The following is a 27,931-nucleotide window of genomic DNA, read 5'->3' as shown; positions in this document are numbered from 1 at the left end:
CACTGTTCCAACTGGTTTTATTCAGTTCAGTGAGCAACTGCATGGCCTCAACAGTTTCATCTTATTTATTTAGACACACAGTAGATACTGAGAAGGAACAGAGAATACTGGGATGACAACATGACCCAACTATTCTAGACTCCAGAGGGAATTCTCAAACACATTTTTTTTCTTGGTGTAGTAGGATAAAAAGGCCTTTGTAGTCATTATTTTATGGGGACAAGTCCTGATTTCCCTTTTAGAAAGGAACCCAACTTTTATGGACTTAAAAATTATGTTTATTTTTTCAGTTATAAAAATACATATTAAAAAAAAAGAAAGAAAGAAAGAAACAAACAAACAAAAGAACCGAAGGAGGAAAGGAAGGTTTTCCGGACTCAGGGGAGGCTCAGGTGTGCCCGTGGAACTCACAAGTTGCTGCTAAAATCAGCAGTTTGTGAAGCACTGAGTTGCTCCAGGAATGTGGTAGGGGATTGATGGTTCTCAAATGTGCAAATTTCTGAAGTTATTCTCTAAATTATTCTGGGGGTGCTAAGAGAGAAAGAAAACAGAAGTGTCATTGGCAGGCAGTGGTGTGGGGAGCAAGCCAAGGCGAGGGGACAAGGAGGTCAAAGAGGGACAGGGAGGCCTTGAGGGAACCAGAGAATGGACAAGATCTTAAGAAAATGGAGACAAAGAAGGAACTGGGAGCCGCTGTTGGTGCGAGGGGAAGGGTGTTGGGAGAAGAGAAAGCTGTAGGGGGACAGTGGGGACAGAGAGCAAGGAAAGGAGGGACAGAGACAAGGGGGCGTTAAAGTTGGGAAGAGGGGTGGCGGGGGGGGCAGGTTGCCTGCAGCGGGGACAGCTTCTCACCTCAAGGATCCTCTGAAGCCGACGAGTTATGCTTTTACTGTACTGTTCCAGCTTGTTCCAGGGCTGGAAAGGATCGCCCTGGTTGTCTACAAAATTCCTCCAACAGTCCTCAAACTCTAAGATGAAGAAGGAAGGCAGTTAGGCCTCAGGGGCAGGGGAGCATGCACCCTGCAATTCCAGGGACCCCTTGTTCCTTTGCCCTTCCTGATGGTGTCAGAGCTTGGGCCTCAGCTGGGCCACCCTTCAGGCCAGCCACACACTGCCCCACCCCCCACCCCCACCCCCCAGTGACTTTTCCCTCTTGGAGCTGCAAACCCTTCCATCCCCTGACAGCTCAGCCCTTTCCCTACCCTGGAGTCTCATGACGGCCACTGGGATCCTGGAGCTATGCAGACGACTCAGCCCCTTCTGATACTTCCAGCGCCAGTGGAAATACAGGCGGGAGGCAAAGAGCCGCAGGCTGATGTGGGGATGGTCTTGGACAAACACAGCCAGTTCCTCCGCACAGGTGGGGCAGGGGCTCCACGTCAGGTAGCAGGTGATTTCCAATCTCTGGGACTGGTCCAGCTGCTGTGCCCTGATATTGTCAATAAAGCGGATTTCTGCATGGCGCTTTTTCTAGAAAGGGTCCCAGACAGAGAGAAGAGAGGTTTGGTTACAACGCAGAGGCCAGAGGTCACGTAGTGAGGGCACCACTGGGGATAAGGGGCTCTGCCCTGTGAACTTGTCTAGGACAGGTAAAGAACCTTCCTACCTTCCTTCTCTCACTCCTGCATTAATTCGGTACCCCCCCCCCCCAAAGCATCCGCAGCTTGATCTGAATCAGACCCAATCCCCCACACTGGGAGGAGATGGGTTGGCAGATAGACACCCCACAGCACAATTCCCAAATGCTCAGCAGACCCTGCCTTTTGGACATCAGGGGATGTTGGAACATGGTTCCCAAGGAGCAGGTCAGAATGGGAGGGAGGCGGGACGGGGCAGGTGGGAAGGTGAGCGCAAAAGCAAAGGGCAGGTTTGTATGAGGGAGTTCTTGGAGTCTGTCCAGGGAACAGACAGGGGTCTGTCCAGGGAAGACCGCTTGGCTTCTCAGAAGCAGCAGCTGAACTGACATCCAGAGGACAAGAAAAGACTGTATTCTCCATGAGGGGAGGAAGCGCGTTCTGCTGGAGAAAACAGCTTCTGCGGAGGCCCGGGGATGGGAAAATCATGGAGAGTTCCCAGGAAGCAGGCAGAGACCTGGGTAAGCCTCAGTATTCACCCCTAAGACCCCCTAAACGCCCACCCCTGTCCAGACAGCCCCTCCCCCGCCCCGCACCTTGTTTTGAAGGCAGACTCGGGCCATTATGGGGCCCTCATGTGGCTTCAGCTGGTAGCACAGGTAGGTCTTCCTCCGGCGGTAGGGCTTCGGGGCCCGGGGCTGGTTGCCGAACTGATGGTAGAATATTTCTCGTCGTAGTGGATTCATTGTGCTTCTGTGAGAGAGGAAGAAAACCAAAGATGCTCAGAGTGTCTTCGGGTGTCAGCCCAGGCTCTGCCACTTCCTGAGCCCAACTCTGTGGGTGCTCTGAGGGCCCCTGGGGTGGGGAGGGAGGAGGAAGAGGGTGAGCTCTCCCAGCCACACCCGAATCCACCTCCTGGGTGCCCCACAGGGCCTGCCATGCCCATGCTGGAGGCCACTGCAGCCACATGCCTCCGGCTGGCTGGCCACCCCTCACCCCCACCAAGAACTTGACATCATAGGTCCTTCTGTGGTTCACCCATCTTTGTCCTGTGCCCCAGACCTCCCTGTTCAGGTCCCACGGACATCTCAACCCCGATGTCCAATGCCACAGCCCTCTCTTTGGGGAGGGAGGGGCTGGCTGCCCTGGTACTTCTTCTAACTGTGCTCTTTGCTTAGGTGTGGGTGTCCCAATCTTGACTATCTGTACAAAGCACAGAGAGGTTGGTGGACAGGAAACACTGTTGTCACCAAGGGAGTGTTGTGACAGTGACTTTGGCTGAAGGACTCATAGAGCTTGTCTTACCCCCAGTTGTGATTATACTCTAGAGAACATTCCAGTTTGTTTATCAGTGGCACAGTGGCCTGGCTCACGCGGGCATGTGTGCACAGGATTCTTTTCCATAAATGCTCTCAACGCAGCAAAGATACGAACAGGTGGACGGAACTACAGCCTTCCTGCCCGCCGCGGGGAGGTGCATGAGAGCTCCGACCGTCCTGCATGTGGAGGTTACCGACCAAGCAGATGCGGAACAGTCCAAAGGAGCGAGGGAAGCTTGACGGGGCCTCAGCCCACTCGCCCGCGGGACCCTCCACTCCAAGCTAATGTGAACTGGCCGACCGCGGAGTCTGGCTCAGGTGATCACAGACGCTTGGAACCGGACTCAGGAATCAAGCCAAGGGTGCCATGCCTCGGGGCACAGACTACGGGATACCCTGCTCCTGCAAAGCCAGAAATGCCTCCCCCATACCTCCAGCCAACTTGCTGAAACATCATGGATTCTACCAACAAAAGACCATTTCTGGGCGCTCCTGGGTGGCTCAGTGGGTTAAGCCTCTGCCTTCGACTCGGGTCGTGATCTCAGGGTCCTGGGATCGAGTCCCGCATTGGGCTCTCTGCTCAGCAGGGAGCCTGCATCTCCCCCCCCCCCCCGCCCCGCCTGCCTCTCAGCCTACTTGTGATTTCTCTCTCTGTGTGTCAAATAAATAAATAAAATCTTAAAAAAAAAAAGACCATTTCTGTCATCTGTTATGCTAATTAATAAAGCCACTAATGTCATCAATGGAAACCCATCTCTGCTCCCCCTTATGCTCATCAGTAAAGCTTCAGGTGCATCTTGGTGACTGTCATTGAAAAAGCCATCTCTGGATTGTGGCCTTGGGACCTTGTCACCTGCCAGTGACCTCCCCCAAAACCGGTACTCTCTGGGCACCTGGCTGCCCTCAGCATGAAGGTTAGAACGGAAACCTCCACTCATAGCGCACTTAGGACAACCAACTGCTCCCTGGCTTCCCAGTTTTGACAATGAATTTCCCATGCCCCAGGAAGCTCCCCAGTCCCTGGCAAACCAGATACTCAAGGCTGACATATTTCCAAGTTTAGACAAGTGCCTTGTCTTAATAGCACAAATGTCGAAGCTTGACCTTGAACAGCTAAAATAGAGGGATGATAGAAACAACTCGTAAGAAGCATTTGAAGACTAATTTAATTTTTTCACACTTGGTAGCATCTTCATGGGAAACAATTTATCTTCTTATCTTGGAGATGATTTTTCCCTCCACAGAGCAGAAATGAAACCAGCCACAGAATTAAGTCTGCAGAAAGGCGTGTCACCCTGCCGTTAAAGATTGCTGGGGAAAACACCCAAGGCAACTTAGAGGATGCTTTACTTAAGATGACGAACATTCCCCAGTGGACATGGTCTACAGTGGTCATCCTAGCTACCAGGTGCTTGGTTTCTGCTTCTGCTAACAAAGCCAGCATCACTGATACGAACTGCTGAGCTGATCTTCAGACCTGGATAGCGGAAAGAGTAGGGCCGCTGACCACAGTCTGGGTGAAACCACACCGTTGGTACCAGAAAGACAAGTTCATCAACCTTGAAGTTTATCTCATCCCTGATCAATCAGAAGAACTCATGAGCTGGGACCCCTAACTCTGAATTTTTGCCCTTCAATGCCTTTACCTGCAAACCATTGGGGAGTTCAGGACCTCCCAGCATGAGCTCCTTGCTCTCCTGGGTGGCCCCACACCAGCAACTAGCCTGTCTCTTCAGCACAGAAACCCCATGGCATTTCTTTCTTGGCTCCCTGAACATCAGGCAGATGAACTCTTGTTCCCGTCAGTTACAGAAATTAGAGCGTTCTTTGCAAAACTGTGCTAGTCTTTAAAATAGAATGTATAAATACGCTTTGATAGTTGACTCCAGCGATTGTCTCAATCACCCTTGAATCTGAAGTCTGTCACTAAGCTTAAATGAAGTGTTTTAGGAAGACCCAGAGGTCACACCTAGGGGAGAGCCCGGCCCCCCCCCAGGCAGACAGGATGCTGGAGGCAGTGGGATCTGGGTGGAGGTGGGGGGCTGGGCACCTGCCCAGGTCGTACCCACAGGCCAGAGGCAGGAAACAGACCCGAATACTGGGACAGATAGAATGAAGGACTAGGTGTCAGAGAGGGATCGAAGTTGGGCTGGGAGCAGGAAGGAGGCAGAGAGCCTAGTGAGCAGGTCCCTATTGGTCCCTGCAGCCCTGCCCCAGGCTTCTTGGCAGGCTTGCCTCATTCTGGCCCAGGCCCTGCGCTCTCCAGCTCCATTTCCCTCTCACAAGGCTGCTCTTGGCCTTGGGAAAGCCCCTTCTCTGAGAGTGTCCTCCCACAACAGTCTGAGTGGTAGACCCACCCCTTTCCTGCCAGGCAGAAGCTGGGGTGGGAGGTCCTGGCTTGACTGTTTCTTTGGGCTCCCACCCACCTTCTTTCCTCCGGACTTACCTGACCTTGGGGTTCCTCTGCTGCTGCCTCTCCGGAGTGGGCTTGTTCCAGCCCTGCCCTTTGTCTGGGGGCACTAGGGCTCCATTCTTCTTACCAGCCTTGTTTTAGGAAAGCCCCCATCTGGAGTGACCTTCCGGGCTGGCTGGCTGCCTGGCAGCCTCCCCTCTCCCCTGGGGCCCCACCTCCTTCCTGCTTTGCTTTCAGGGGTGGGAGGGCCCTCGGGTGGCTGCACTTCCTTGGGCTCTGACCCAGCTTCTCTCCTTCTCTGAGACAGAGCTGTCCTCCGGGGGAGACAGGCCCCAATGTGCAACAGGACCCGGGTTATGGCAAAGAGAAAGAGAAAGTAGGATGCCAGAGGGGGTTGGGACAGCCCGGCTGGGGAAGTCAGGAAGGAGGCCGGCTCCTGCGGCGGGGGCAGGCTCTCGAGGAGTGGGGTGAGCCCTTTCCTCACGACCCCTGCGTTGCCGATAGAAGTCATTCAGTATCTTGTCAGGACTCTGGGCATCTGGAAAGTGAGGTCTATGGGTCAGATCTTCATCTCCAGCCCTGGAGAAGGCAGGCGTGTTGAGCAGGTCCTCTACCAAGCCCCCAGAAGCTTTGGGGGAGGCCTATCATTGCCCCGACATCTTCAATGAGGTTCCAGTACAGAGAGGCTAAGCTACTCTCTGGGACCACACAGCAAACAAACCGCAGAGCTAGACGCAGAGCTAGACGCCTTCCGGGGGTACTGGCCTGGCTCCTCCCACTTCCTCCATGTTCCAGGAGTGGGAGTTGGAGGCTGGGGCACAAGAGGAGGGATCTTACTGCCCCCACAAGGCCTCCTAGGTCAGGGATCAGGGACCTGGACTTGAAGTGTGCGTCCTACAAGCTATCCACTTGCCTTTCACATGTCCACCAAGACCCCCGGATGGAAAAACAAAGAGCAACTGGGATAAGTTGAATACTAGAGAGGTCCTAGAACCGCCACCTGTTACCCACAGTCCAGACCACAGACACATAGGGTCCCTAGAGATCTCCCACCTGGCGGCCCCCACCACACACACCTGGTTTTGCCCTACAGGCTTTGGGACTGCCCTGAGGGGGTAATAAGAGCACAGGCAAGAGATGGAGGGTCTGAGGGAATGGCATTCCCTCTATTCCGATCTATTCTCATGTCTCCCACTTCCAACTTCTGGAAGAAGCTTCCAGAATGAGCTGGGTCTGGGACTTTCCAAGAGAGTGATCGAATCTGTGTATTCAGGTGTTGGTCAAATTGACAGCTAAGATGCCTCTGGCCCAGGAAGCAGGGAGCATGGGGGGAAGGCTGAATACTCGCTGGCCATCGGAGCTGGGCAGAGAACAGGGTGAGCCAGAGCAGTTTCGGAGGGAATGTCCTGAAAGCCCCCACAGATCTCTAACAGTGGCCTTCTGCTTGGTTCTTTTCTCCAGAAGGAGGGGATATTCTGAGCTAGCCACTTTGGCCTGTTTTGACATCATAGGCAGTCAAGAGGGGTGTCTCCCCACGCGCCTCCTGCATGGGCAGCAGGATAGACTGCGGGGGACAGCCTGAGCTCTTCTGTGTTGTGCCCTCGGCCCCCAGGCAGCAGGACAGACAGGGTGCCTCGGGGAGGGACAGGGGTCTGTGGCCACCAACAACTCACAGCTAGCCAGCCAAGATCAGAGAGAGAAACAGCTGGTCTGAATGGGACCCGAGACGTTCTGCACAATGATTTTAGGATGTCTTCCAAACGGAACACCTGCCCTCTTGCTTTTCCTGCCTCCGCGTGCCTGGGATCCCACCATCTCAGGTTGATCTCTCAGTCCTTTTCACCGTGCCCTTGTCCAGGTCAACCTATGGGGCCCTACCACAGACTCCTCCCCGCTTGTCCTTGCCAGTGTGTTCATGGGGTCTTCGGCTCTGTGGGCAAAGAACCAGATGGTCCCTGTTTCACCTCTACTGCTCGTGTTTCCCTGTCTCCCAGACTTGATTCTCGGCCACCTGTCACTTTTGATTCTGCTTTTTTGGAAAAGTTCTGATGACCTCAGTCCTCCTATGCCCCATCCTACATTAAAAAAAAGTTATTTAAATGTAAACTGAGTAATTAATTTCTTGCTCACTTTCCATGGATGTCTCCAGGCGGCAACTTGCTTGAAGCTTCCCCTCTGGCAGCAATGTGGGAAGGGGACAAGAGACATGGGAGTGAGGGCAGGTGCGGTGCTGACCTGGAGAGAGGTGGTGGCGCTGGGGAGGAGGGGTCCAGGGAAGTGAGGACTGCAAGGGAAGCAGGGGAGGCAGGGGCAGCTCGGGCATAACCCAGGAGACAGATACGCAGAATAAGGATCCTGCTTTTGCTGCTCACCTTCAGCTCAAAAAGGCCCTGGGTCATTGTCTGGGCTGAACTATGTGCCGCCCAAATCCATCAGCTAAAGTCTCAACCCTAGTGCCTCAGAACACGACGACCTTTGAGATACAGATTTTTAAAAGATGGTTTTTAAAACGAGGCCCGTTAGGATGGGCCCGAATCCAATCTGCCTGATATTGTTAGGAGAAGGAGAGACAGGGACAGGCTGAGGGACAGCAGGGGCTCCCCTGCGGTGAGCACAGAGGACAGACTGCAGACGCCCTCACCCAGCAGATCACTGTCAGCAAGGGCCCTGGTTCTCTGAGAAGTCACATCCTCAGGAAGGAAGCTTCTCACAGCTTCTGAGTTTCACACTTAGACGTAGTACTCATGCCCATTTACTTTCAGTTTATTAACGATTTGGTTAATGCGGTGAGATGGGAGGAATCAGGTTGGGGGACCCTCATGGGACTGAAGGAAGGCTTGAGGGAAGAGGGAGGATATGCTGGAGGGAATCAGGGAGTCTGAGGGACTGGGGAGGAAGGTGAAGGTGGCTGGAGCCCAGGAGAAGGAGCGGCAGCGGCAGGGAGAGACCAGGAGGCTGAGGACGCCCTCATCTAAGAATATTCTCGAGCTCTTCAGCCAGCAAATCATTATCTCTTAATAGATCCCAACTCTGGAAGTGCATCCCCTTGTGGTCCACAAAGGTTTCCCAACAGTATTCATAATCTGAGGTAAAGAGGGAAGAGGGGTGTCAGATGGGATCTGGGGGGCCTCCTTCTCATGACCCTCCCGTGACCTCCCTGCCAGGCAAAACCAGTCCTGCCTCAGTTTCCCAGGCTCTCCTCCGACACACTCTCCCTAGGGACATTCTAGGTCCTCCAGCACCCATTGCCCGAGTCCTACCCCCTCCCACAGTCCTGTCTCCCCAGCTCCTTCTGCTCTCACCTTCAAACGACATGATATCCAGATCGACCCCTGCACTCCACAGGTTGTGGAGCCCATCCTGGAAATCTGGGTCCCAGAAGTAGTAGAGGCGGGCAGTATAGATGCTCAGCGTGACGTTCCTGTATTCCTCCAGGAACTCAACCACATCCTCTGCACAGGTGGGGCAGGGGCTCCAGGATAAGAACCAGGTGACACGGTAATGCCCTTCAGGGGGCAGATTCTGGTCACGGAACCAAGAGAGGAAGCAGGCTTCTGCGTGGCAGGGAGCCTGGGGATAGACCTGGGAGAGGTGGAGAAGAGAAGGGGATCCTCTTGGCTGGCAAAGCAGGCTGTAGGGTCGGGCTGGTTGCCATGGGAGGAAGGGTGAGAGGGCAGGAGTCCCAGGGGCACGATGTGCATTGATTTATCCCTCCTTTCCATCTCTCCCTGCGCTGTCATTTTGACTGGGCCATTCCTTCCACGTCAACCATCAATTCCAACATCCACTCTTCATCCATCTAGCCATCCACCCCTCCATCCATCCACCCATCCATCCTTCCATTCATCCACCCACCCATCCATCCATCCATCCCTCCATCCATCCACCTACCCATCCATCCATCCATCCATCCATCCATCCATCCACCCATCCATCCATCCACCCCTTCATCCACCCCTCCATCCATCCATCCATCCATCCATCCCTCCATCCATCCACCCTCCCATCCATCCATCCATCCATCCACCCCTTAATCCACCCCTCCATCCATGCGTCCATCCATCCACCCACCCATCCATCCATCCCTCCATCCATCCACTCATCCATCCATCCATCCACCCATCCATTCCATCCATCCTTCCATCCATCCATCCATCCATCCATCCGCCCACCCATCCATCCATCCACCCCTTCATCCACCCTTCCATCCACCCATCCATCCTTCCACCCACCCATCCACCCACCCATCCATCCATCCATCCATCCATCCATCCGCCCACCCATCCATCCATCCACCCATTCATCCACCCTTCCATCCATCCATCCATCCACCCATCCATCCACCCATCCATCCTTCCATTCATCCACCCTTCCATCCATCCATCCATCCCTCTATCCATCCACCTACCCATCCATCCACCCATCCATCCATCCACCCCTTCATCCACCCCTCCATCCATCCATCCATCCATCCACCCACCCATCCATCCATCCCTCCATCCATCCACCCTCCCATCCATCCATCCATCCATCCATCCATCCATCCATCCACCCCTTCATCCACCCCTCCATCCATGCGTCCATCCATCCACCCACCCATCCATCCATCCCTCCATCCATCCACTCATCCATCCATCCATCCACCCATCCATTCCATCCATCCTTCCATCCATCCATCCATCCATCCACCCACCCATCCATCCATCCACCCCTTCATCCACCCTTCCATCCACCCATCCATCCATCCATCCACCCATCCATCCATCCATCCATCCATCCATCCATCCATCCATCTGCCCACCCATCTATCCATCCACCCATTCATCCACCCTTCCATCCATCTATCCATCCACCCATCCATCCACCCATCCATCCTACAGGCATTCTACTGGCCCAGGCCAGGCCCATTGGGGTCCAGGCTGGTTCCATGGGTGCTGTTTGCTGTAGAGGGCCACACAGCCATGCTGCCCCGCAGGGGAGCCTTGAGCCCCATGCGTCTCCAGAACACTTGACACGTGGCTTGTCTGAATTGACATGTGGGGCAAGTGTAAATACCCATCTCGTTCCAATGACAGTAAAAATGATGAATGTAAAGGACCTCGTGAAGAATTTTTGTATTAATTATAATCTGAAATAATCTCTTAGATCTATTTGCCAATACATTACCAATACTAAGCTTATCAATTTCTCTTAAGTCTTTGAACACTGGTACTAGTAGACTTCAAATGACATATGTGACCCTGATGTTTCTATGGGTTAGTACTGGGGTACCCCTGACCCAGCCCACAAAGGCTCTCTCCTGCAAAGAGGCTTTGAAAAGCCTGCAGTGTCAGGAGAGAGGAGAGGGCAGGGGTGTGGTGTGGTGGCAGGTCTCTTGGGAGTGCCAAGTGGTTAGGGGTCAGGCAGGGGGTGGGGGTGGCCTGGCTCCAGCACCTGCTGAAGCTGGTCATGGGTGCAGTGGCAGCCTTCCAGGGAGCAGGTCTGGGAGCAGACCTGGGGCAGGCAGACAGACAAGGGGTGCGGGCACTCCCCTGAGGGACCAGAGGTCCAGACGGCTCCAGATGGGTCCAGGCGGGCGGGTGGTGCGGCGGGGGAGGACCTGACCGGCAGAACCATTACTAGGGCAGAAAGGGCTCCGGTGTCCAATGGCCCTGACTTTCTAAAGATGCTCTTTCGTCCAAGATTGCTAGAGGCCGAGCTCCATGAGAAGACTTGGAGACGGATGCCGGTGGACACTCTGAACTAAGCTCATGGGCTAAGTCAAACCTATCCTGTCTCCAGTTCCAGGAGGGTCAAGCAAGGAGCTCTTAGGCCAAAATCTTAGGAAGATGTTGGGGGAAGGAGGAAGGAGCATGCCCCACGGAGAGCCCCCGTGTGACATCTCATTCCATTCTTTCCCACCTTCCCAGCTGACTCAGCTCCTGCTTGTCAAGGGCCTTACCTTGTTTTGAAAGACCCCCAAGTCATACCAGGAGTCCTCCTCCCCCTCTCCTTCCACTTGGAAACAGAGGTAGCAGAGTTTCCGCCCTGAAGCATAGCACAGGCTTGGGAAGTGGAAGAAGAAGGTTCCAGGACTTATCTTCTCCAGGGGGTCTCTGGGGGCAAAAGAAAACAGAAAATGCAGAGAGCGCTCCCTGGAGTTATCCCAGGGCAGGGTGGGGGTGGAATTGGGAGAGTGGGGGGTGAGGTGGGTGGGGCTTCCGGCCCAGCTCCCCACTCTGGGGTCCTGAGCATTGCCTTCTGCTTTTCCAGGCTGGATGGGGCAAGGGGGTGGGGAGGGGGCTACTGCCAGGGACAGCAGGGACGGGGACCTCTCCTGTAGGGGCCCGTGCGGTCTTGCTCCTTCCCACCACACTGATTTTCCTGCTCATGCATTCCCCAACCCTTTAGAAAAATTGCAAAGAGAAATAGGAGCCCCCACATCCCCAGAGAACAGCTTTTCTAATTCTGCAATGCAATTCCTTCCTGATTTTTTAACCAATGCATTTTTTTTTTGAAAGGTTATCAGGTTAATGGATACCTTCAGACGTCCAGGTTACTATTCTAAGTGCTTTAAATGTCTGGACTCACAGAGTCCTCCACAGATCTCGAGGGAGTCACCCCAACTGTAGAGGGAAGGAGGAAGGGGCAGGAGGTAGAGTAGCCTGGCCCCGCCCAGGGCTAGTGAGTGATGGGGCTGTGGTGGGTCCCCAGGCAGGCTCTTTCCAGCAAGGACCTCCCATGACTGCCCTGGCACTTCCTCCACTTCACTTTAAATATGCGCGTTTCTCCTGACTTGGCATCTTCCCCCCAGCTGCCTGAAGTGAAGCTGGGCTGGGGGTAAGGTTGAGAACTGGCTGCATTTACGTGTCTGCCCGTGATTGGGAGAGCCCTGCAACAGGTGACGTCTCCTCTTGCCTCCAGGAGCTAGGCTCCCATCGTGTTTATAACGGTGTACGTATTCTGGAAAAATCGATCCAAGTGCTTCAAACTAAATCCACCCACTGCTCCGCCCACTCTTTCGTTAAATTCTGAGTGTCAGCAGAGCACAGAGACTTCCAGAAGAAAGCCTGCACAGGCCGGGAGGGGCAGTCCCGACAGACTTTCAGACCCTGAGGCTGGTCTCGGGGACCAAGCGGCTGGGTAGAGGTGCAGGAGGGGCATGTTCAGAAGCAGTAGTGGGAGCATCCCCAGAAAAGGGTGAGGACCCGGCACGAGTGCAAGAAGAAGCTCAGAGAGGGAGAGCAGGGAAGTGGGACTGCGGGAGGAGGAGGAGGAGGCCAGGGACAGAGGCAGACAGGGGCAGGGCTACCAGGAAGGGGGTGCTGCTGGGGAAGGGGGTGGGAGGGCCGCAGACGGGGAGACTGGTGGCCGGTACCTTGGGTCATGGTGCCAGGGATCCATTCCTCTCACCAGCCTTGCTTTAGGAAAGCTCCCAGATCCGATACCTCCCAGGCCACTGCGGGGATGCCCCACCTCCTTCCTGCTTTGGCCTGGGGGTGGGGTTGGGGGGGAGGGCCCTCGGGTGGCTGCATTTCCTTGGGCTCAGACCCAGCATCTCTCCTTCTCTGAGACAGAGCTGCCCCTGGGTGGAGCCCCAGCATGCAACAGGACCCGGGTTCTTGCAAAGAGAAACAGAAAGAGAAAGTAGGATGCCAGAGGGGGTTGGGACAGCCTGGCTGGGGAAGGCAGGAAGGAGGCCTGCCTGCCAGCTCCCAGAGAGGCAGGCTCTCTGGGCAGTGGAGTGAGCCCTCACCTCATCACCCCTGCGCCCCCAAGTCTGGGCCCAGGTGTTGTTCTCCACGTGTCTGCTGAATGCATGGAAGAGAAAAGGAGTGTGGATATGGCCTTAGGACTCTGGCGTTTTCTCCTGACTCCCCAGCAGGGAGGGCTCAGGTGTGCTTTGAGATCCTAATTCTCCAGTGGGTCCTCAGCCCAAGGTCCCTCAGCCTTCATCTGACAGAGAGGGACGGGTGGAGAGGGAGGCAGAGGGAGAAGAAGGGACAGCTTTAGTTTCTCTGCCTCTTCTTAGGACACTAATCCCCTCATGGGGTCCCACCCTCATGATATGGTCTAAACCTCATCACCCCAAAGACACGCCTGCTCCAAATACCACCACACTGCAGTTTAGGGCTTCAACATAGGAATTTAGGGGACACACAGATTCAGCCCATAACAGTTGTGACTGATGGGATTCCTTTCATTGGCTCAGGGACAGGATGGCTGACCTTGTCACACTGCCCCAGGAGGGGTGAGTGAGCTGAATCTCCAGGCTGTGTGGCTGCGTTTCTGGAGATCGGAGGTCATGTTCCCTGCTAGGTCACGGGAGGCCCAGAATGTTCCTGATGGTAGCTGGGCCGGTGCTGGCCCTAGGGGAATGGGGATTTCCTGGTGGGAATAAAAGAAGCAAAGCCCTGTTGGCTGGGAAGTAGATGCATAGCGGGTGCAAATTAGAGGAGCTGTCCCTGGAGCTAGTATCTCAGGTGGAGACTGTGGGCAGTCCTCACCCTCTGGCCTGCGGGTAATCCTGACAGAGGAGTGATAGGCACTGGGTCCCTCCTGCTGCCTCCCCAGCCTGGGATCTTTGGCTGTGCAGGTTCCCTTGGCTGTTACTTTACCCTTTATTATAAGGCCCAGCCTTGACAGGGGGCATTTCCATGCTGTCATGGAGGTACTTCCCCTTGGGTACCGTCCCGCCTCTGCTAGAGAGAGAGAGAGCAAAAGAGGGAGAGAAATTTTGGGAAGCATAGACATCTTTGTGGCACTGAGGTCCTATCCATTAACATGGTATATGCCTCAATTTATATAGGTCTTCTTTTTACGTTTTCAGTGATTGTCGCTCTTTTTCATAAAGGTGTCACACGTTTTGTTAGGTTCACTTCTAGTAAACCTTTTGGGAGCTATTGTAACCTTCATCTACCTTCATACGTTTTATTTTTGTTGTTGCTAGTACCTGGGAACACTATTCATTTTCCTATATTGAAGTTGGATTTACCCACCTCACAGAGAACTGGCTTACTATTTCTAGTAGTTTCTGTTCTTTCGCAATCCTGAGAGCCCTTGTGCTTTATTGTGGCTCCTGGGACATTGACTTGGACAACAGCACAGTGTTGAACAGTGGCAGTCGTAAGGGGGACTCTTCTATTCTTCCATTTTAAGGGAAATTCTTCTAAGAGGGAAATAGAAAATTTTAAGTCCCAGGGCACCTGAGTGGCTCAGTCAGTTAAGTGTCTGCCTTCAGCTCAGGTCACGATCCCTGGGTCCTCTGATTGAGTTCTGCATCAGGCTCTAGGGAGTCTTCCTCTCTCTCTGTCCCTCCCCCCACTCTTCTCTCTCTCTCTCTCTCAAATAAAAATAAATAAAATCATCAAAAAGAAAAGAAAATGCTAACCCCCATGTTCTTTATCTTTTTTTTAATAATTTGTTTTTTAGTATAGTTGAAGTCCTATAGTCTTTAAATCTTTCTCGGTTTGAGTATTTGTTTGCTAGCAGTTTAATTATGATTTTTGCATCTATGTTTATAAATAAATATGGCTATTATTTAAATTTATATATACTATACGTAATATACATATAAAATGACAAGCACAGTACGAAGGTGCGTACGCGAGTTGTCTTTCCACAATGCCAGCTTTATTCAGTCATAAAGCCAGGTTAACGTACTTATAAAGCAAGTTCAGGATTCAAAACTCAATGGCATTTCATATGCATTTAACTTGACTTCATACATGTCACAGCAAGCAAAGCACAAGACAAGTTTACACAACACGCAAGATACAAGGGTTAAGAAGTTAGTGAAGCAAACTCGAAGCCGGTCCGTGGGAACACAGTTGAGATGAGGTCTCCATGCAGTCCAGGTCAGCTCTTGGCACTTGCTGCTTACTATGGTCAAGCAGTGGAGGATCTGTGTTATGTTCAGAGATCGACTGGGCGGAGCCTTTGGCCACAGTTGCCTTTTGGATGCAGCCAGATGTAGAAGGATCCGCATCTGGAGAGACGGACAGTTCACGACAGTTCATTTTAACACTCCTTTGGAGTTTAATCAGCCTTTGCCCTTTGGTCTGTTGGTTGCCGGTGCTGGGTGCTGTCAACCTGTGCTGGTTTCGGGGATATTTGTTCTTATCTGCAGTGCCTTTGGCTGCCTACATCACTGCTTGACCTGAGTCACAGCTTGACCCAAGTGACTTTATCTTGCTCTCTACAGAGCTATCTTGCTCTATATTCCCAGAGGTGGGATGGCTAGATCATATGGAACGTACAAGGACTTCTTATGGGACTCTGACTTTATGCCATTGTAGGGGCAGGTTAGGCAGTGTCGGTAAGGTGTTCTCTTCACGTCTGGTGTGTAGCAGACATGAAGCCCATGGGACAAGCACTTTGTGATGGGACGGTGGATGTAGAGCGTGAGAGAGCCAAGACAAACTAGAACCTAAAGGATGAGCTGTAGAGCTCGAGAGGATGGGCAGAAACCCAGGTCCTTGCTCTTGGCCCTGACTTTAGTGGTCTAGGTGTCCTGTGGGGTCCTGTTAAAAACAAACCTCAACTGAGTAAATTTGAAGATCTAATTGGCTTCATTAAATGCTTCATCCCACCTAGCAAGTAGAGATGCTCTGAGGCATTGTACCACTGAAGGTTTTCACAGGTAGAGTACGGAACAAGGAAGTTGGTAGCAAAACAAAGAAAGGGTTGTTTCAGGCCGGGACATCTTCTTTTTGTGGGGAAGGGCTTTTATCAAGCGGATGACTTCACTAGTGTTGATTACAAAATTTCAGATTGACTGTTAAAAGGTCACATTTTTAGGATGGATTGAGCCTGCGATGGAATCGGGGCTTGTTGTTATGGGGAGCAACCGCCTCCATTTTGTGCTTGTTTTTTCTTTCTTAACACTTCCTTTGCCACAGAGCTAGCAAACACGCCTCGCTCCAGGGTGGGAGAAACCCAGGAAGGATGCGGGGAAGTTTCTTACAGCTGTGGTTTCACACTAAAGAGGTGAGTCAATTCGGCACCTCAACATAGGAGCCTGTTAGAAAAGACTGCTTCTTCACAGCATCCCACTCAATTGGCCAGACTAACCTCTCTCGTGGCCCACCCTTATCTGACACTACTGTAAGGAGAATTAGGGTAAATGTAGTTCAGCCTGGCCAAGTCCATGCATCAGAGCTGCCTCAGGGAGGGGCAGAACCCTGAGAATGCATTTGGGATTACATGGAACCTACAGAATTGACACTTCAACAATATAGAGCCTTCTGAGCCATGAACATGGTATAGCTTTCCTTTATTTTATTTTATTATTATTATTTTTAAACATCTTCTTTGCTTTTTCTTAGTAATGTTTTGTAGTTTTCAGTGTATGGATCTAAGACACTTTTGCAAGATGATGTTTAGTGTTGTTTTCAGAGACAGATTTCTAGTAGTAATAGCAAACCCTCCTATCATGTTTATGATAGGTCAGACACTCTTCATAATATATGTAGATATAAATATAAAGAAATTCATTTAAGCCTCACAAACACCTAGGTGAAAGTTCTATTATTATTCCAATTTATATGCCTATAATTTGGCTAAGGACTTGCCACATGTCATAATCCAGTAAGTGGTAGGGGCAGGATCGGAACTCAGGCAGCTGGCTTCCAGAATCTGTCCTCCCGCCACTGCTCTGTACTGCTGGGTAACAGCTGCTGGTGTTCACACAATAGCACAGAGAATCAAGACTGATGCTCTGTGAATGTAAGACTTCAATCTTCAGATTTGTTGAACTAGTTCTATGCGTTAATTTTATAACACAGCAAGATCTCTCTCCCTCGATCGCTGTGGTGGCAGGGAGGGACATCTTCATCTCTATCTTACATTATTCTGTACTTACGAAGATCTGCAGATTTTTTTTTCGAGTGAGGCTGTGGAACATTATTAGTGAGCAGGGAAGCCACGAGAAGGCTGGTAGAGCCAAATATTAGAAAAATAAAGAGAAGGAAAAAGGTGGATAGGATTTCCCTTGAAAAGAATCTAAAGCAAAGACCTCACATTTAACTCCTCCCTGGTAGTCAGGGAGTAAACACGAGGACCAACACCAGAGCCCATATCTGACTGGAAAACATCGAAGAGACTAACTGAATGAGTCAATGAGGGGTATTCTGGGGAAGGAGCATAGCTCTGGTGAAGCTCAGCTTGGATGGCCTCAGTTCCTCTTACACCCCTTACCTTATGGCCTCCTGAGCTCTGTCCCAGTCTCCTGCCTGCAGCCAGGGCCCATGACAACAGAGCTGATAAAGGAAGTGTCTTGTGCTGGTTGAATGGAATATTCTGCAGCTGGGAGAACTGATGATCTACAGCCACGAGAAACAGGTCGCCCCTAAAGGGTTGGGCGGGATGGGCAGGAGGCATGGAAGAAGAGAATTTCTTCTTACTCAACTCATTACAAGATGCTTGGGTGTTTTACTAGATGCCAGCCCTATTAAATTTTTTTTTTCAAAATATAGACAAGGGTGGGTTCCTAATAAGTTTTGTTGTGGTGGTAAGTAACACACCCCATGACTATTTTAAGGAGTCCTCTTTTATGGTCCCCAACTGAAAGGCAACCAGAGTTGCTGAGCCGAGGACAGAATGTGCAGTGGGATGGCACAGAGCCTCCATCCATGGTGTCCATAGGTGCATGCTTTTTCCCAAGATGGACTGAGCTGGGCATCTGAGGGCAAGGGGGCTGTGGCTGTCACTCCAGTAGCAGCTGGACATCAATGTGAGGGAGCAAAGGATGCTGTTTCCTCCTCTAAAAGAGCAAGGATGCAAAGACAGACTCCAACTTCTACTGAGGAGCCCAGAAAGACACCCGGACAAAGGGACAGAGTAGGGCATCATCTGTCTGTGGTGAGCCAGGGATGTAGCTCAGGGTCCAAGGTGGCATCTCAAAGAAGGGCTTTTTCAGGCCACGGTCATGCAAGGTGACTCATGCCAGGACATCTTGGAGAGGAAAGTCCCAGACGGTCGAAGGAAAAACTAAAGGCCTTAATTCATGCCGGATCTAAGAGAGACAAAGAAAAGTCATGTCTGATAGTCAGAGGTGAGGCTTCAAGGGAAGGAGAGAGGCAACCATGACGAGCAAGAGGAGAAACTGGAGTGGGAGCAGAGAGCAAGATAAAACACTCCGGGCAAATGGAGAGAAGCAAGGGATCCATGAGAAAAAAGATGGAAGGAGGCAAGGAGAGAGGGAGGGAGACACAGAAGAAGGAAGGGAGGGACACAGGAACAAGTGACTGACCAGGGACAGCAGAGCTCAGCTGAAGTGAGCACAGGGACTAGAAAGAGGCAGCGGGAGCCTGGGGGAGAAGGAAAACCTACAGAAAGGAGCATCTCCCCCAAAGGGAGGAACTGAGAGGACAAATGGGAAGGGAGCAGGGGGATGGGCCAGGGCGTCCCATCCCTGGACCCTTCCTGCACCTGGGGGCAGGCCAGGCCAGGGCTCGCGGGTCTCCCTAGGGTCCCTGAGTCCTCCCGGCATCCTGTGAGCTCTGTGGTGGGAGAGGAGACAAGTACCTTCCCTGCAGGGAGCAGAAGCCGCCCTGCCACACAAACCCCCTGTCTGCCTCCTCGCTCCCACAGGGACTCTGTAATTCTCTCCAGTGTCACCTACCCCAGGACCCTGCCTCCACACTCAGCACAGGCCAGAATCTTCCCCCTGGGGGCTGGCTGGGCACTCCCCAGCACCCCTGCCAGGCCGCTGACCCCTGAAAGCCCCACCTCACCGCACCACTCCCCTCGCTGGGTACCAGGCCCTGTCATCTGCAGGGATGACCTGTGGTGGGGTCCGGGCTGCAAAGTCCTCAGGCAGGGGTGTCTGTGCTCAAGTTAGGGACGTAGGCCTTCAGGGCCCATTCGGAACCAGGACTCCAGGAAATGGCCCAAGGGACCCGGCAGCCCCGGTGTGCTCCCAGCTACACCAGAATGTTCTCCACGCATGTGTGCCCCATTTCCACATGGCGAGATTCCCACCCACAGGGAAGGCAAGTCTGGGTCAGTCCTTCCCTGTGTCCCCCAGCCACCGAACAGCACCCAGGAGCCCCGCCTCATGGACCCACCCTGGGGGGTACCAGGGATGCAAGGCCGGGCCAGGAAGTGTCCTGCCCTCAAGGAGATCCCAGTCTGAAGCAGACAGGGAGGACCCGGGGCCCCACTTCTCCATCCCAGAGACCCCCCTCTATCCATGACTGGATCCTGTAGTCTAGACTTGGCCCCCCAGCCGAGGGGATGACTCAGGACAGGGCACCCTTCCTCGTTGTCCACGCCCACCGCACGCCGCCAGCACGTCTGTGTTACACATGCCGGGAGGACAGGTATGGGGTTGGGAAGAGACCCGCCAGCTGCACTTTTCTCCCTGCCCATCGGGCGTGTCTTGACCTGTCCCCACCTGGTGCCTGGCTGTGGAGGACGTCCTTGGGAAGCCACACGGCCACCACTGGCCAGTTGCATGGCTGGTAACATAGGTAAGTCTTGTGACACCTGTGCACTGCCCCAGAAAGATAAAGGCTTCTGGGGGCATGTGGCTGCTGAAGGTGGGGGGTGGGCAGGCCAAAGGAAGGTGCAGAGGGCGTTCTGGGGTCGAGGGTGGTGCTTTTTCCTCTCTCTCTGTGTCTCCAACCAGTGGGACCAGGCTGGGAACTTCGGTGGCCTTTGCTGGTGGCCCCTGGGCTGCCCAGCCCTGAATTCAGCTGGTCCATGAGGGCACATCTCACGCTTTTCTCTGTTGGAGTTGGGGACACGGTCACCCCTGAGACCCAGAGGCTGCCTCCTGCCTTCCTCAGGCCCCCGATGTGTGATGACTGTCCCCAGGACCCCCGCCTCAGGTCACTGATCCTCTGTCACATGGCCACTGGGCTTCCTCCCTGCCCATGGCCTCTGACCCCGCGGGTCCCAACCCAAACCCCTTCTCCGTTGGGGGCAGCTTAGGTGGCCAACATAGGACTGTCTAACGGGGTGACTCTGCTGGCCCCACTGTGGAAGGTGGGCCCTTCCTCCACGGTGATGTGAGCTCAGTGTCACAGGGGTTTTGTTCCAGAAGAGAGGCCAGGACCTGGTTTGGGGCTGACCTGCTCCCAGGCGGTGGGGGGTCCTTTTCCTCCTCTACCAGGAGCCCCAGATGCATCAGGGACAGAGGCGGGGTGGGCTGTCCCCAGGGGCCTCTCTCAGCCTCCAGTGAGAGAGGGGCTCCAAGCAGCATGTCACAGGGACGTCTGTGCAAGTGGACCGAAGCTTCGGCATCCAGTTCCTGGGGATTTCCTCTGGCCATCTGCCCACCATGCCCGAGCACCGCTGACACTCAGCACTGCGGCTTCCTTGAGAACACGGCACACTGGGACCGACCTACTTGTGCTCGTGGGGGACTGGTGGGATCCAGTGAACCAGGGCTCCTCCCTGCATAGAAAATCGTGTGTCCTTTTGAATATCGATGCTGTCCCTTGAGTATTTGAAGAGTGAGCATTCCTTTTATGACAGGTTTCAGATTTGGGGCAGCGAGTACGACAGGCCGGGGGCAGAAAGGGGCCGGCAGGTGTGGACATAGTCTGGGCTCCAGTGCAGGGCAGCAGACCCCCGTGGGACAGAGGCCGACCCCGCTCCCAGGCCTGTGCCCGTCTTCCTCCCCGACTGTTGGCCCCTCCTGAGTCTGAGCTGGAAGTCAGGGGTGACTGGTTTTCCAGAACCTTACCGTGGGCACAAAGGGGGAACAGGGGTGTCCTAGGTTGGCTGTCTTGGGTCTCTTTCTCATGTCCGCACATGGCCACTGGGTGCTCCCTTGGGGTCCTATTTAACGCTTGGTTTAAGTAAACGATAAGAAAGCGTGTTAATGGTGGGCTTAGTGTTTGACGGGGTAGTGGTTTAGGTCCTTGGGAAAGTTCTGTCTGTGAAAATAAAGGGTCAGTGGGCTTCCTTTCCGAAAAGTAATTGTTTCCTGCAGGAGCCTATCTAACTTCCTCTTCCAGAAGGAGCCCCTTTATGCTTTCGAACAGGGCATCTGAGACTGGGCTACGGCTGGTCAAACTGCATAAAATCCTGTCCTCACCACTCTCCACTCTGCGGAGGCCCCCGCTGCCCGCGCACATGGCCTCCTCCGTGCCAGGCTGCTCAAGCTGGGAGCCAGAAGGGGCAGGACGGGCGGGGGAGGATTTGTGGCCTGAGGGTCCCCAGGAGCAGAGACGTGCCCTCTGTTCTGCACCAGCATCATCTTGTGTGCGGGGGACAACCGTTTCACACCTTGCCCTGAGCCCTGGACCAGTCACACAGCCCCACCCAGTCCCCATCAGTCTGCATCTGCTCTAGGTGACAGGCCTGGAGGCCCATCTTGTTCCCTCTGCAGCACAAAAGGGTCTCCAGAGGAACTCCCGGGGGGAACCGTGTTTCTGGAGTCTCCCGTCTGCCACCCTCCAGGATCGGCCGCGGCTCTTATCCACTGAAGGACGCACAGGCTCTGAAGTTGTCCGGTCTGTTCCCTCTCTCTCCCGCCCCGGGTCTAGGCCACGCCGGCTAGAGGAGCTTCTGTCTGGGGGCAGCTGCCACTGGGGCCCCAGGAGTCCAGCAGGAGAAGACAGGCGCTTGGAGGGGATCTGGGGGGCAAGGCCAGGGGCAGGTGTTCACAGCAGCCTGAGCTCCCCAACTCCTGTCTCCTGGGAGAGAGCCCCGAGGTCCACAGCTAGGGGCAGCTCTCCCTGGAGGGCAGCCCCTCTCCCCCAGCGCCCTGTCCTTAGGCTCCTTCTGTCCTGTCCTCCCTGGGTCCCTCTCCTCTCCATTCTACCCTCTCTCTGGGTCCCTTTGCTCCACCAGCTCCTTCCGTGTGGGGTGCAGCCCTCCCTGACTGAGCCCTTTCCTCCCACGGAGCACCGCGGCCCTCTCTCCCTTCCTCTCTGTCCCTCCCTTGTCTCCACCTGAGTCAGGACTCTCCCCAGCCCCTTCCGGTCACCCTGGCAGGCAGGACACCCTTTGGGCCCTGACAGGGACGCAGGGTCTGTGAGGATGGACTGTGGACTTGCCCTGGGCCTCAGGAAGGCCTCGTGCACACCCACCAGCTGCTAGGCCTCCCCTCAGGGAGTGTGGACGCCTCGGAGAGCAACGGGAGGGAGACCCCCGGCCTGTGGGGGTCCTGCCCTGCTGTGTGTCCTGTGTGGGCCCCTGCAGGGGACTCTGCCCCAGGTGTCCTGTGTCAGGAAGGGGCAGAGCTCAGCTGCTGAGCAGGGAAGCCCCTCCCTCTGGCTTCCTCCCTGGGCAGCCCAGGGGTGAAGACTGGAGAACCTCCCACTGCCCCACACCTCAGGTGTGCGGGTTCCTCCCCAGTATTTAGATTCTTTCTTTCTATTCTCTTGCAGCACAGCTGTCATTTCCACTGAGTGCCCCTGACAATAGGATCGGTTGGTGGGGGGAGGTTTCTGATCTCTAGAACCCTGCTCCCCCAGCAAGTCAGGCTTAACTGATTGTTCTCCCAGCGGAGGGAGTTGGTGTGATCCCGCTGAAGGCCCCCCCGGCCCCGAGAAGCGAGAGGTGTCAGCCTGCGGATCTCCGGACTCGGGACACATTTCCAGAGAAAACCTTTGGTAGAAGATCCTTGACATTGCCGTCCATTCTCTGCATTTGAAATCAACTCGTCACTTCTCTAAATGTGGAAAACTCTCCTGACAGCGATGTGTGTGATCTTAATCACGTATATTTGAACCTAAGGTAGATTTTCCAGGACAAGTAAATCTACTCAGAATTTTCAATTCAAGACGACTTCTTCTGGGCTCATGGCCCTTTGCTGGTTTCCGTGGATCAATCTGGAGAAGGCGGTGGAGAGCGGGTCTGCATGGCTTGGGAGGAAGTGTTTTATTCTGCTGTTCACAGAGGCCTCCCGTGCCTGGTCTTTGGCGAGACTGAAGCCCATCCTTCAGGCTTCCTGCTCAGGGAGGAGAACGGGGACTTGCATGGCACAGGCGGGCAGTGGGACAGGTGGGCGGGGGCAACAGAGAAGGGGTCTGGCAGCCCCAGAGATGGGGAACGGAGGGGACCCCAGGAGGTGAGGGAGCAGAGGAATCTGTCCAAGGGGGCGGGAGGGGTGGCATGGCCCCCAGGAGGGAGCAGGTAACCCAGTGGAGGCTGTGAGAGGGGCAGGGAAAGGCCAGGCAATGGAGAGGAGGGAGGAGGGCAGGGGAGGTGGCAGGGAGGGAGGGAGGGAGGCACCTCACCTTGAGAATGTCCTGCAGGGTCTCAGAGAATTTCTGACTCTCCTTGTCCAGACTCTTCCAGGGCTGGAAGCTTCTTCCCTGGTGGAGCACGAAGGTGTCCCAGCAGTGCTCAAACTCTGCAGAGAGGCGGGGGAGGGACGTGAGCCCGGCTCCGGGGAGGGCTGGGGGCCACCTCGGGTCTGACTGTCAACGACAGGCTGTGTACCTCCTAGCTGCAGCCCTGCTCTCTCTCCTCTGGGGCACCCCGGGACCACCCCTCCCCCGGAACTCTTTCTTCAGGCTGGAACCTCAGCCAGCCTGGCCTCCCTTCTTCCCGCAAACCCCAGTCTCCCTGGCATGCCCACCCACCATTCTCCCTGCCCTTCTGCACACACCTGTCCTGCGCTGACCTCTCTTCTCAGCGACCCTGCTGTCCTCTGCTGTCCTCTGCTGTCCAGGCACCTGGCCTACCCTCCGCATGCAGCCCACAGGGGCCACCCCTAGGGACACTACTCTTGTCCTCCCCCATAGCACCCCCCACCAGGCCTCTCCCTACCCTCCACCCACCACCCCTGTGCCCTGCAGGAGGCCCACACTGACCCCTGGCGGTCATGATGGCGATGCTGGCCCCAGCCCTCTTCAGGGTGCACAGCCCCTGCTCATAGCTTCCCAGGCTGTAGATGCGGGAGGCATAGAGGTTCAGGCTCACGTGACTGTTGTTCCCCAGAAACTCAGCCATACGCTGGGCACAGTCAGCACAGGGGCTCCAGGAGAGAAAGCAGGTGACCCTGTACTGGTGTTCCGGGTTCAGGTTCCAGGACTGGATCTGCTCCAGCAGGAAGGACTCCGCGTGGCGGGAGAGCCTGGGGTCCTGGTCACTCTGGGCACACAAGAGGCAGGAAAGGCTTCTGTCATTGGTGGTGAACACGGGGGAGGGGGCACCAGGGAGAGGCAGGGAGGTCCTGGCCTCAGGCAGGAAATGCAGGGGGAGCCCTTCTCAGAAGGAGATGAATGGGATTTCCCTGCAGTGTTCCCAGGCTCCAGGCTCCCCAGCACTGGCTGACAGGCCAGTGAGGGCAAGTTCCCAGGGACCCGGTGAGCGAGCTGAGCACCTGCATGTGCCTCTGCTCTCTAGGGCTCTGCATCCCGCTCTACCTGCTGGGCCTTCTTCGGATTCTTGAGATTTCATTTATCATGGGATTTGCCTGAAGTTTGACCTTGAAAAGATTGCGTTACAGTATTTCAGCGTGACCACTGAGTTTCTATGTTTGCGCCCCAGGGAAGGGGCTTCAGGACCCTCACCTAGCGGGGCCCTGCAGACAGCAGCAGAAGAGCCCCGGAAAGGGAAAGGGGGGCCGGGGAGCTCCGAGTTCCCTGGCCTGGTGCCCTGGCAGTGGAGGCTTCCTCCAGGAAGGGATCCAGCCCTGTCCTCCCCCACCGCCACCGAACCCCACTCCCACCTTGGCACCAGCGCTCCTGCAAGCTTCTGCCCTGGCCCTCACCCTGCGCTGAGCCCACGGGTGACACAGAAGGGCTCACCGTGCAGGGAGGAATGGGGAAGGGGCACCCAGCAGACAGGCGCCTGGGCACGGGGTGAAGGTCATTGTCGGGGCTCACAGAGCTGTGGAGACGGGTGCAACCTATCCAGGGACGGATTGTCAGCCCGGGACCGGGAGCAAGTCAGGTCAGCAGTGCCAACTCAAAGATCTGGGCATAGTGGGATGGGGACGTGGGGACCGAGTGGGGCTCCCTGGGCGATGCTGGAGTGGGGAGCAGTGCCTTGGGCAGGATCTCCAGCAGTGGGCAGGGGTCCTGCCAGGGCATCTGCTGGTGAGCTGGCGGAGCGTCGAGGGCCAACAGATCTCAGGCTCTGTGGCAGGCAGCCGCCCCAGGCAGGGGCCAGGGAAAAAGCTGACCCCTTGTCCAGACGCCTTTTCCCCTGTCCTATCCCTTCCTCAGAGGCACAGCAGTGGGGGGTAGGAGTGGAAGGAGTGTCATTCGGTGAAAAGGGTTGATGGTGCCAGTCCCTGGGACAGTGTGACTGCTTTCTGACGTGTGGCTCCAACCCAGAAACCACAGCAGAAACAGTCCCCACCTGACACTAAGCTGAGGGGTGGCCGTTGGGGGACCGAAGGGGAAACATTGGTGAGACCTGCTCAGGTCCAGCCAGAACGTTCTACCGCGAACCACCCAGGATGGGGAGGCCGTGCGAGCTGCGATCCGGCTTGACTGGTCACCTTATTGCGCAGGACGCCCTTGTCCTGGCCCGGAGGAATCCCGGATCCCTGACCGGGATGCTCCACCTCGTAGCACAGGTAGGTCTTGCACACCCTCCTATCATTGTGGAAGTTCTCGGTGAAAGTGTCCTCATCCAGCAGCTGCCTGTGGACAAAAGTGTGGCGGAGGGGCTGAAGATGTGGCCTCCCCCTGGAGTATGGAGAGTCCTCTTGCTGAGGGATGTTTGGCACAGAAGAGAGATTTTACATTAAAATGAAGATACTCGGGGGTGGGTGCGTGGCTCATTGGGTTAAGCCTCTGCCTTCAGCTCAGGTCATGATCCCAGGGTCATGGAATCAAGCCCCACATCGGGCTCTCTGCTCAGCAGGGAGCCTGCTTCTCCGTCTCTCTCTGCCTGCCTCTCTGCCCACTTGTGATCTCTGTCTGTCAAATAAATAAATAAAATGATTTTTTTAAAAAAACACTGAAGATTCTCGATCTTGAAACAACTCAATTCTTTCTTACGGGCTCCTTCCTTTTGCTGGTATCCCATACCCTTTCTCCCTGCACCCCACATTCTGGCCAGACCCACAGAGGACGGGCTTCCACTGGCTTTGCTGGATCCACCCAGCCTCCCTCTGGGACCCCATCTGGGAGCTTCTGGGGGGCCTGCCCGGTGCTCTGTCAGGGGACCCGCAGGAGTCGCCCAGGGCGCTCAGACCCTCTGCTGGGTTCTCCCCCTCCGCCCATGGTAGGCTCTCATCCCATCTCCTGGCCTCGCCATCCATCCTTGTCCCTGAGGAGCTACTCCGCTGCGTGGAGGGACATCCCGGGGCTTTCCCCTTTGGTTCAAGGTTGGCCCACTCCGCAGTGCGCACCGGGCCCACACACACCCGTGCAGGACCACTGCCAAAAAGAGGACCCAGGAGCCTCAACTTCTTAAAGAGTCGTGGGATTTTCCCTAATGATGAAAATACCAAAGCCCTTTGCAGGCCCGAAATCTTAAAGCTGAATGGGACCTCCTGCCTCTCTGCTCAGAGGGATTCCCCGGCAGGAAGCATAGATTCCCAAGGGCACTGGAGGAAGCCAAGGATGGGGACCTTTGGGGACAATTCCCCAGGAGCCCGGGCGAGGCTGGTTGGACAAGCAGACTGGGCATCGGCGGACGGGGCTCGGTGGGCCCGGGAAGGGCCAGCAGGAACAGGCAAAGAAGAGCAGGGACCCCCAAGGGTCCAGGAGGAGACCTCAAGGGAGTGGCATGTCCCCATCGGGCAGCCCCGAGGAGGGGCTCAGAAGCAGAGGGGATGTAGAGGAATGGGGTTACCTGTCCCAGGCCTCTGAGCCAGCATCCATGTCTCGGTCCCTTCACCACCTCTGACTCTGTGTCTGCGGCTTCTCTCCCTCGTCACGCCTATGCCGTGCTCTCGGGGTGCTAGTCAAGGACCCAGGCACCTTATAAGCCATCAGAGCTCCTGGAACCCGCTGAGCTGGTATTGCTGGGACACACCCCTTCCTAGACTCGGGCTACTCATGTCACCCTCATGGGTGTTGACGAAGGAGGAACTTCTCTGCCAGCGGTCACATCCCTAAGTCCTCAGGGTCAAGTTAGGTTTTGGTTTCTCTGCTCTGACAAAGGGCCTACCTGGAAGCCTCGAGGAGTGACCGAGGGCAGATGGGGTCCAGGGAGAGTCTGGTCTCTCTGGGTAGCAGGGCCCAGCAAGGGAGGAGGTGAGATGACAGGCGTCCGGGCCTGGAGGAAGGTCCTGTCCCAGGGCACGGTGCCGCGGAGGGAAGGCTCCCGGGGAGCCCTACCCTGTGTCCCCCTCAGCAGCCAGCAGGAGCAGGGCCTGGCCCAGCCTCCCCGGGACCAGCTGGGGGAGACCCCTGCACGCACTTGCACACAACAGGGGCGGGGAGGGCGGGAGCATCTGGTCTGAGAGCCTCAGCAGAGCCTTCACCCCTGCACCTGCCAAGGAAGGACGACAAACCCTGACTGAGCTGTCCTCAGGAGCCCAGCACCCAGTGGAGGATGGCAAACTGGCCGTGGGGCATTTGTACCCCGTTACCTGCAGGGGAAAGAGAGGCTCCCAGACGGAATGGGACGTGGCCAGGTCTGCACGGGTGTGGAAGGATGCAGGGATGATGTGGGGATACAGGCCTCCCATGGGGCGGTTCTCTTGTTCTGGTGTTCCCCTCAGGACCACGAGGAATGAGGGGGAATTTGCATTCCCGCCCTGAGCAGGTCCCGGAGTC

At 55.2% G+C, this 27,931-nt stretch overlaps 1 protein-coding gene across 1 annotated transcript; it reads right to left on the bottom strand.

Moving 5' to 3' along the window:
* LOC125107011 (DNA dC->dU-editing enzyme APOBEC-3-like) lies at nt 1-27,046 on the bottom strand. The gene is made up of 14 exons (XM_047741564.1): nt 27,003-27,046; nt 25,699-25,843; nt 24,062-24,341; nt 23,483-23,598; nt 21,734-21,874; nt 21,334-21,400; nt 12,664-12,823; nt 11,248-11,401; nt 8,609-8,888; nt 8,278-8,389; nt 2,171-2,327; nt 1,203-1,470; nt 853-968; nt 1-531 (listed from the first exon to the last, which is right to left on the bottom strand). The coding sequence occupies exons 1-14, from the start codon at nt 27,029-27,031 to the stop codon at nt 484-486; spliced, it is 2,073 nt and encodes a 690-aa protein (XP_047597520.1). The 5' UTR covers nt 27,032-27,046; the 3' UTR covers nt 1-483.
* Nucleotides 27,047-27,931: the final 885 nt, after the last annotated feature.

This window comes from Lutra lutra, chromosome 8 (assembly GCF_902655055.1).
Source record: "Lutra lutra chromosome 8, mLutLut1.2, whole genome shotgun sequence".
Lineage (NCBI taxonomy): Eukaryota > Metazoa > Chordata > Mammalia > Carnivora > Mustelidae > Lutra > Lutra lutra.
Note: the sequence above shows the minus strand (reverse complement) of the source record. Positions and strands in the feature narration are given on the sequence as shown.

Coding starts and splice junctions, on each gene's coding strand:
- LOC125107011 (XM_047741564.1), bottom strand. CDS start 27,031: ATGGATGCTGGCTCAGAGGCCTGGGACAG. Junction 24,342..25,698: donor AGGGCGTCCTGCGCAATAAG/GTGACCAGTCAA, acceptor TTGTGTGCCCAG/AGTGACCAGGACCCCAGGCT. Junction 12,824..21,333: donor CCTCCGCAGAGTGGAGAGTG/GTGAGGACAGGA, acceptor TCTGAGCCCAAG/GAAATGCAGCCACCCGAGGG.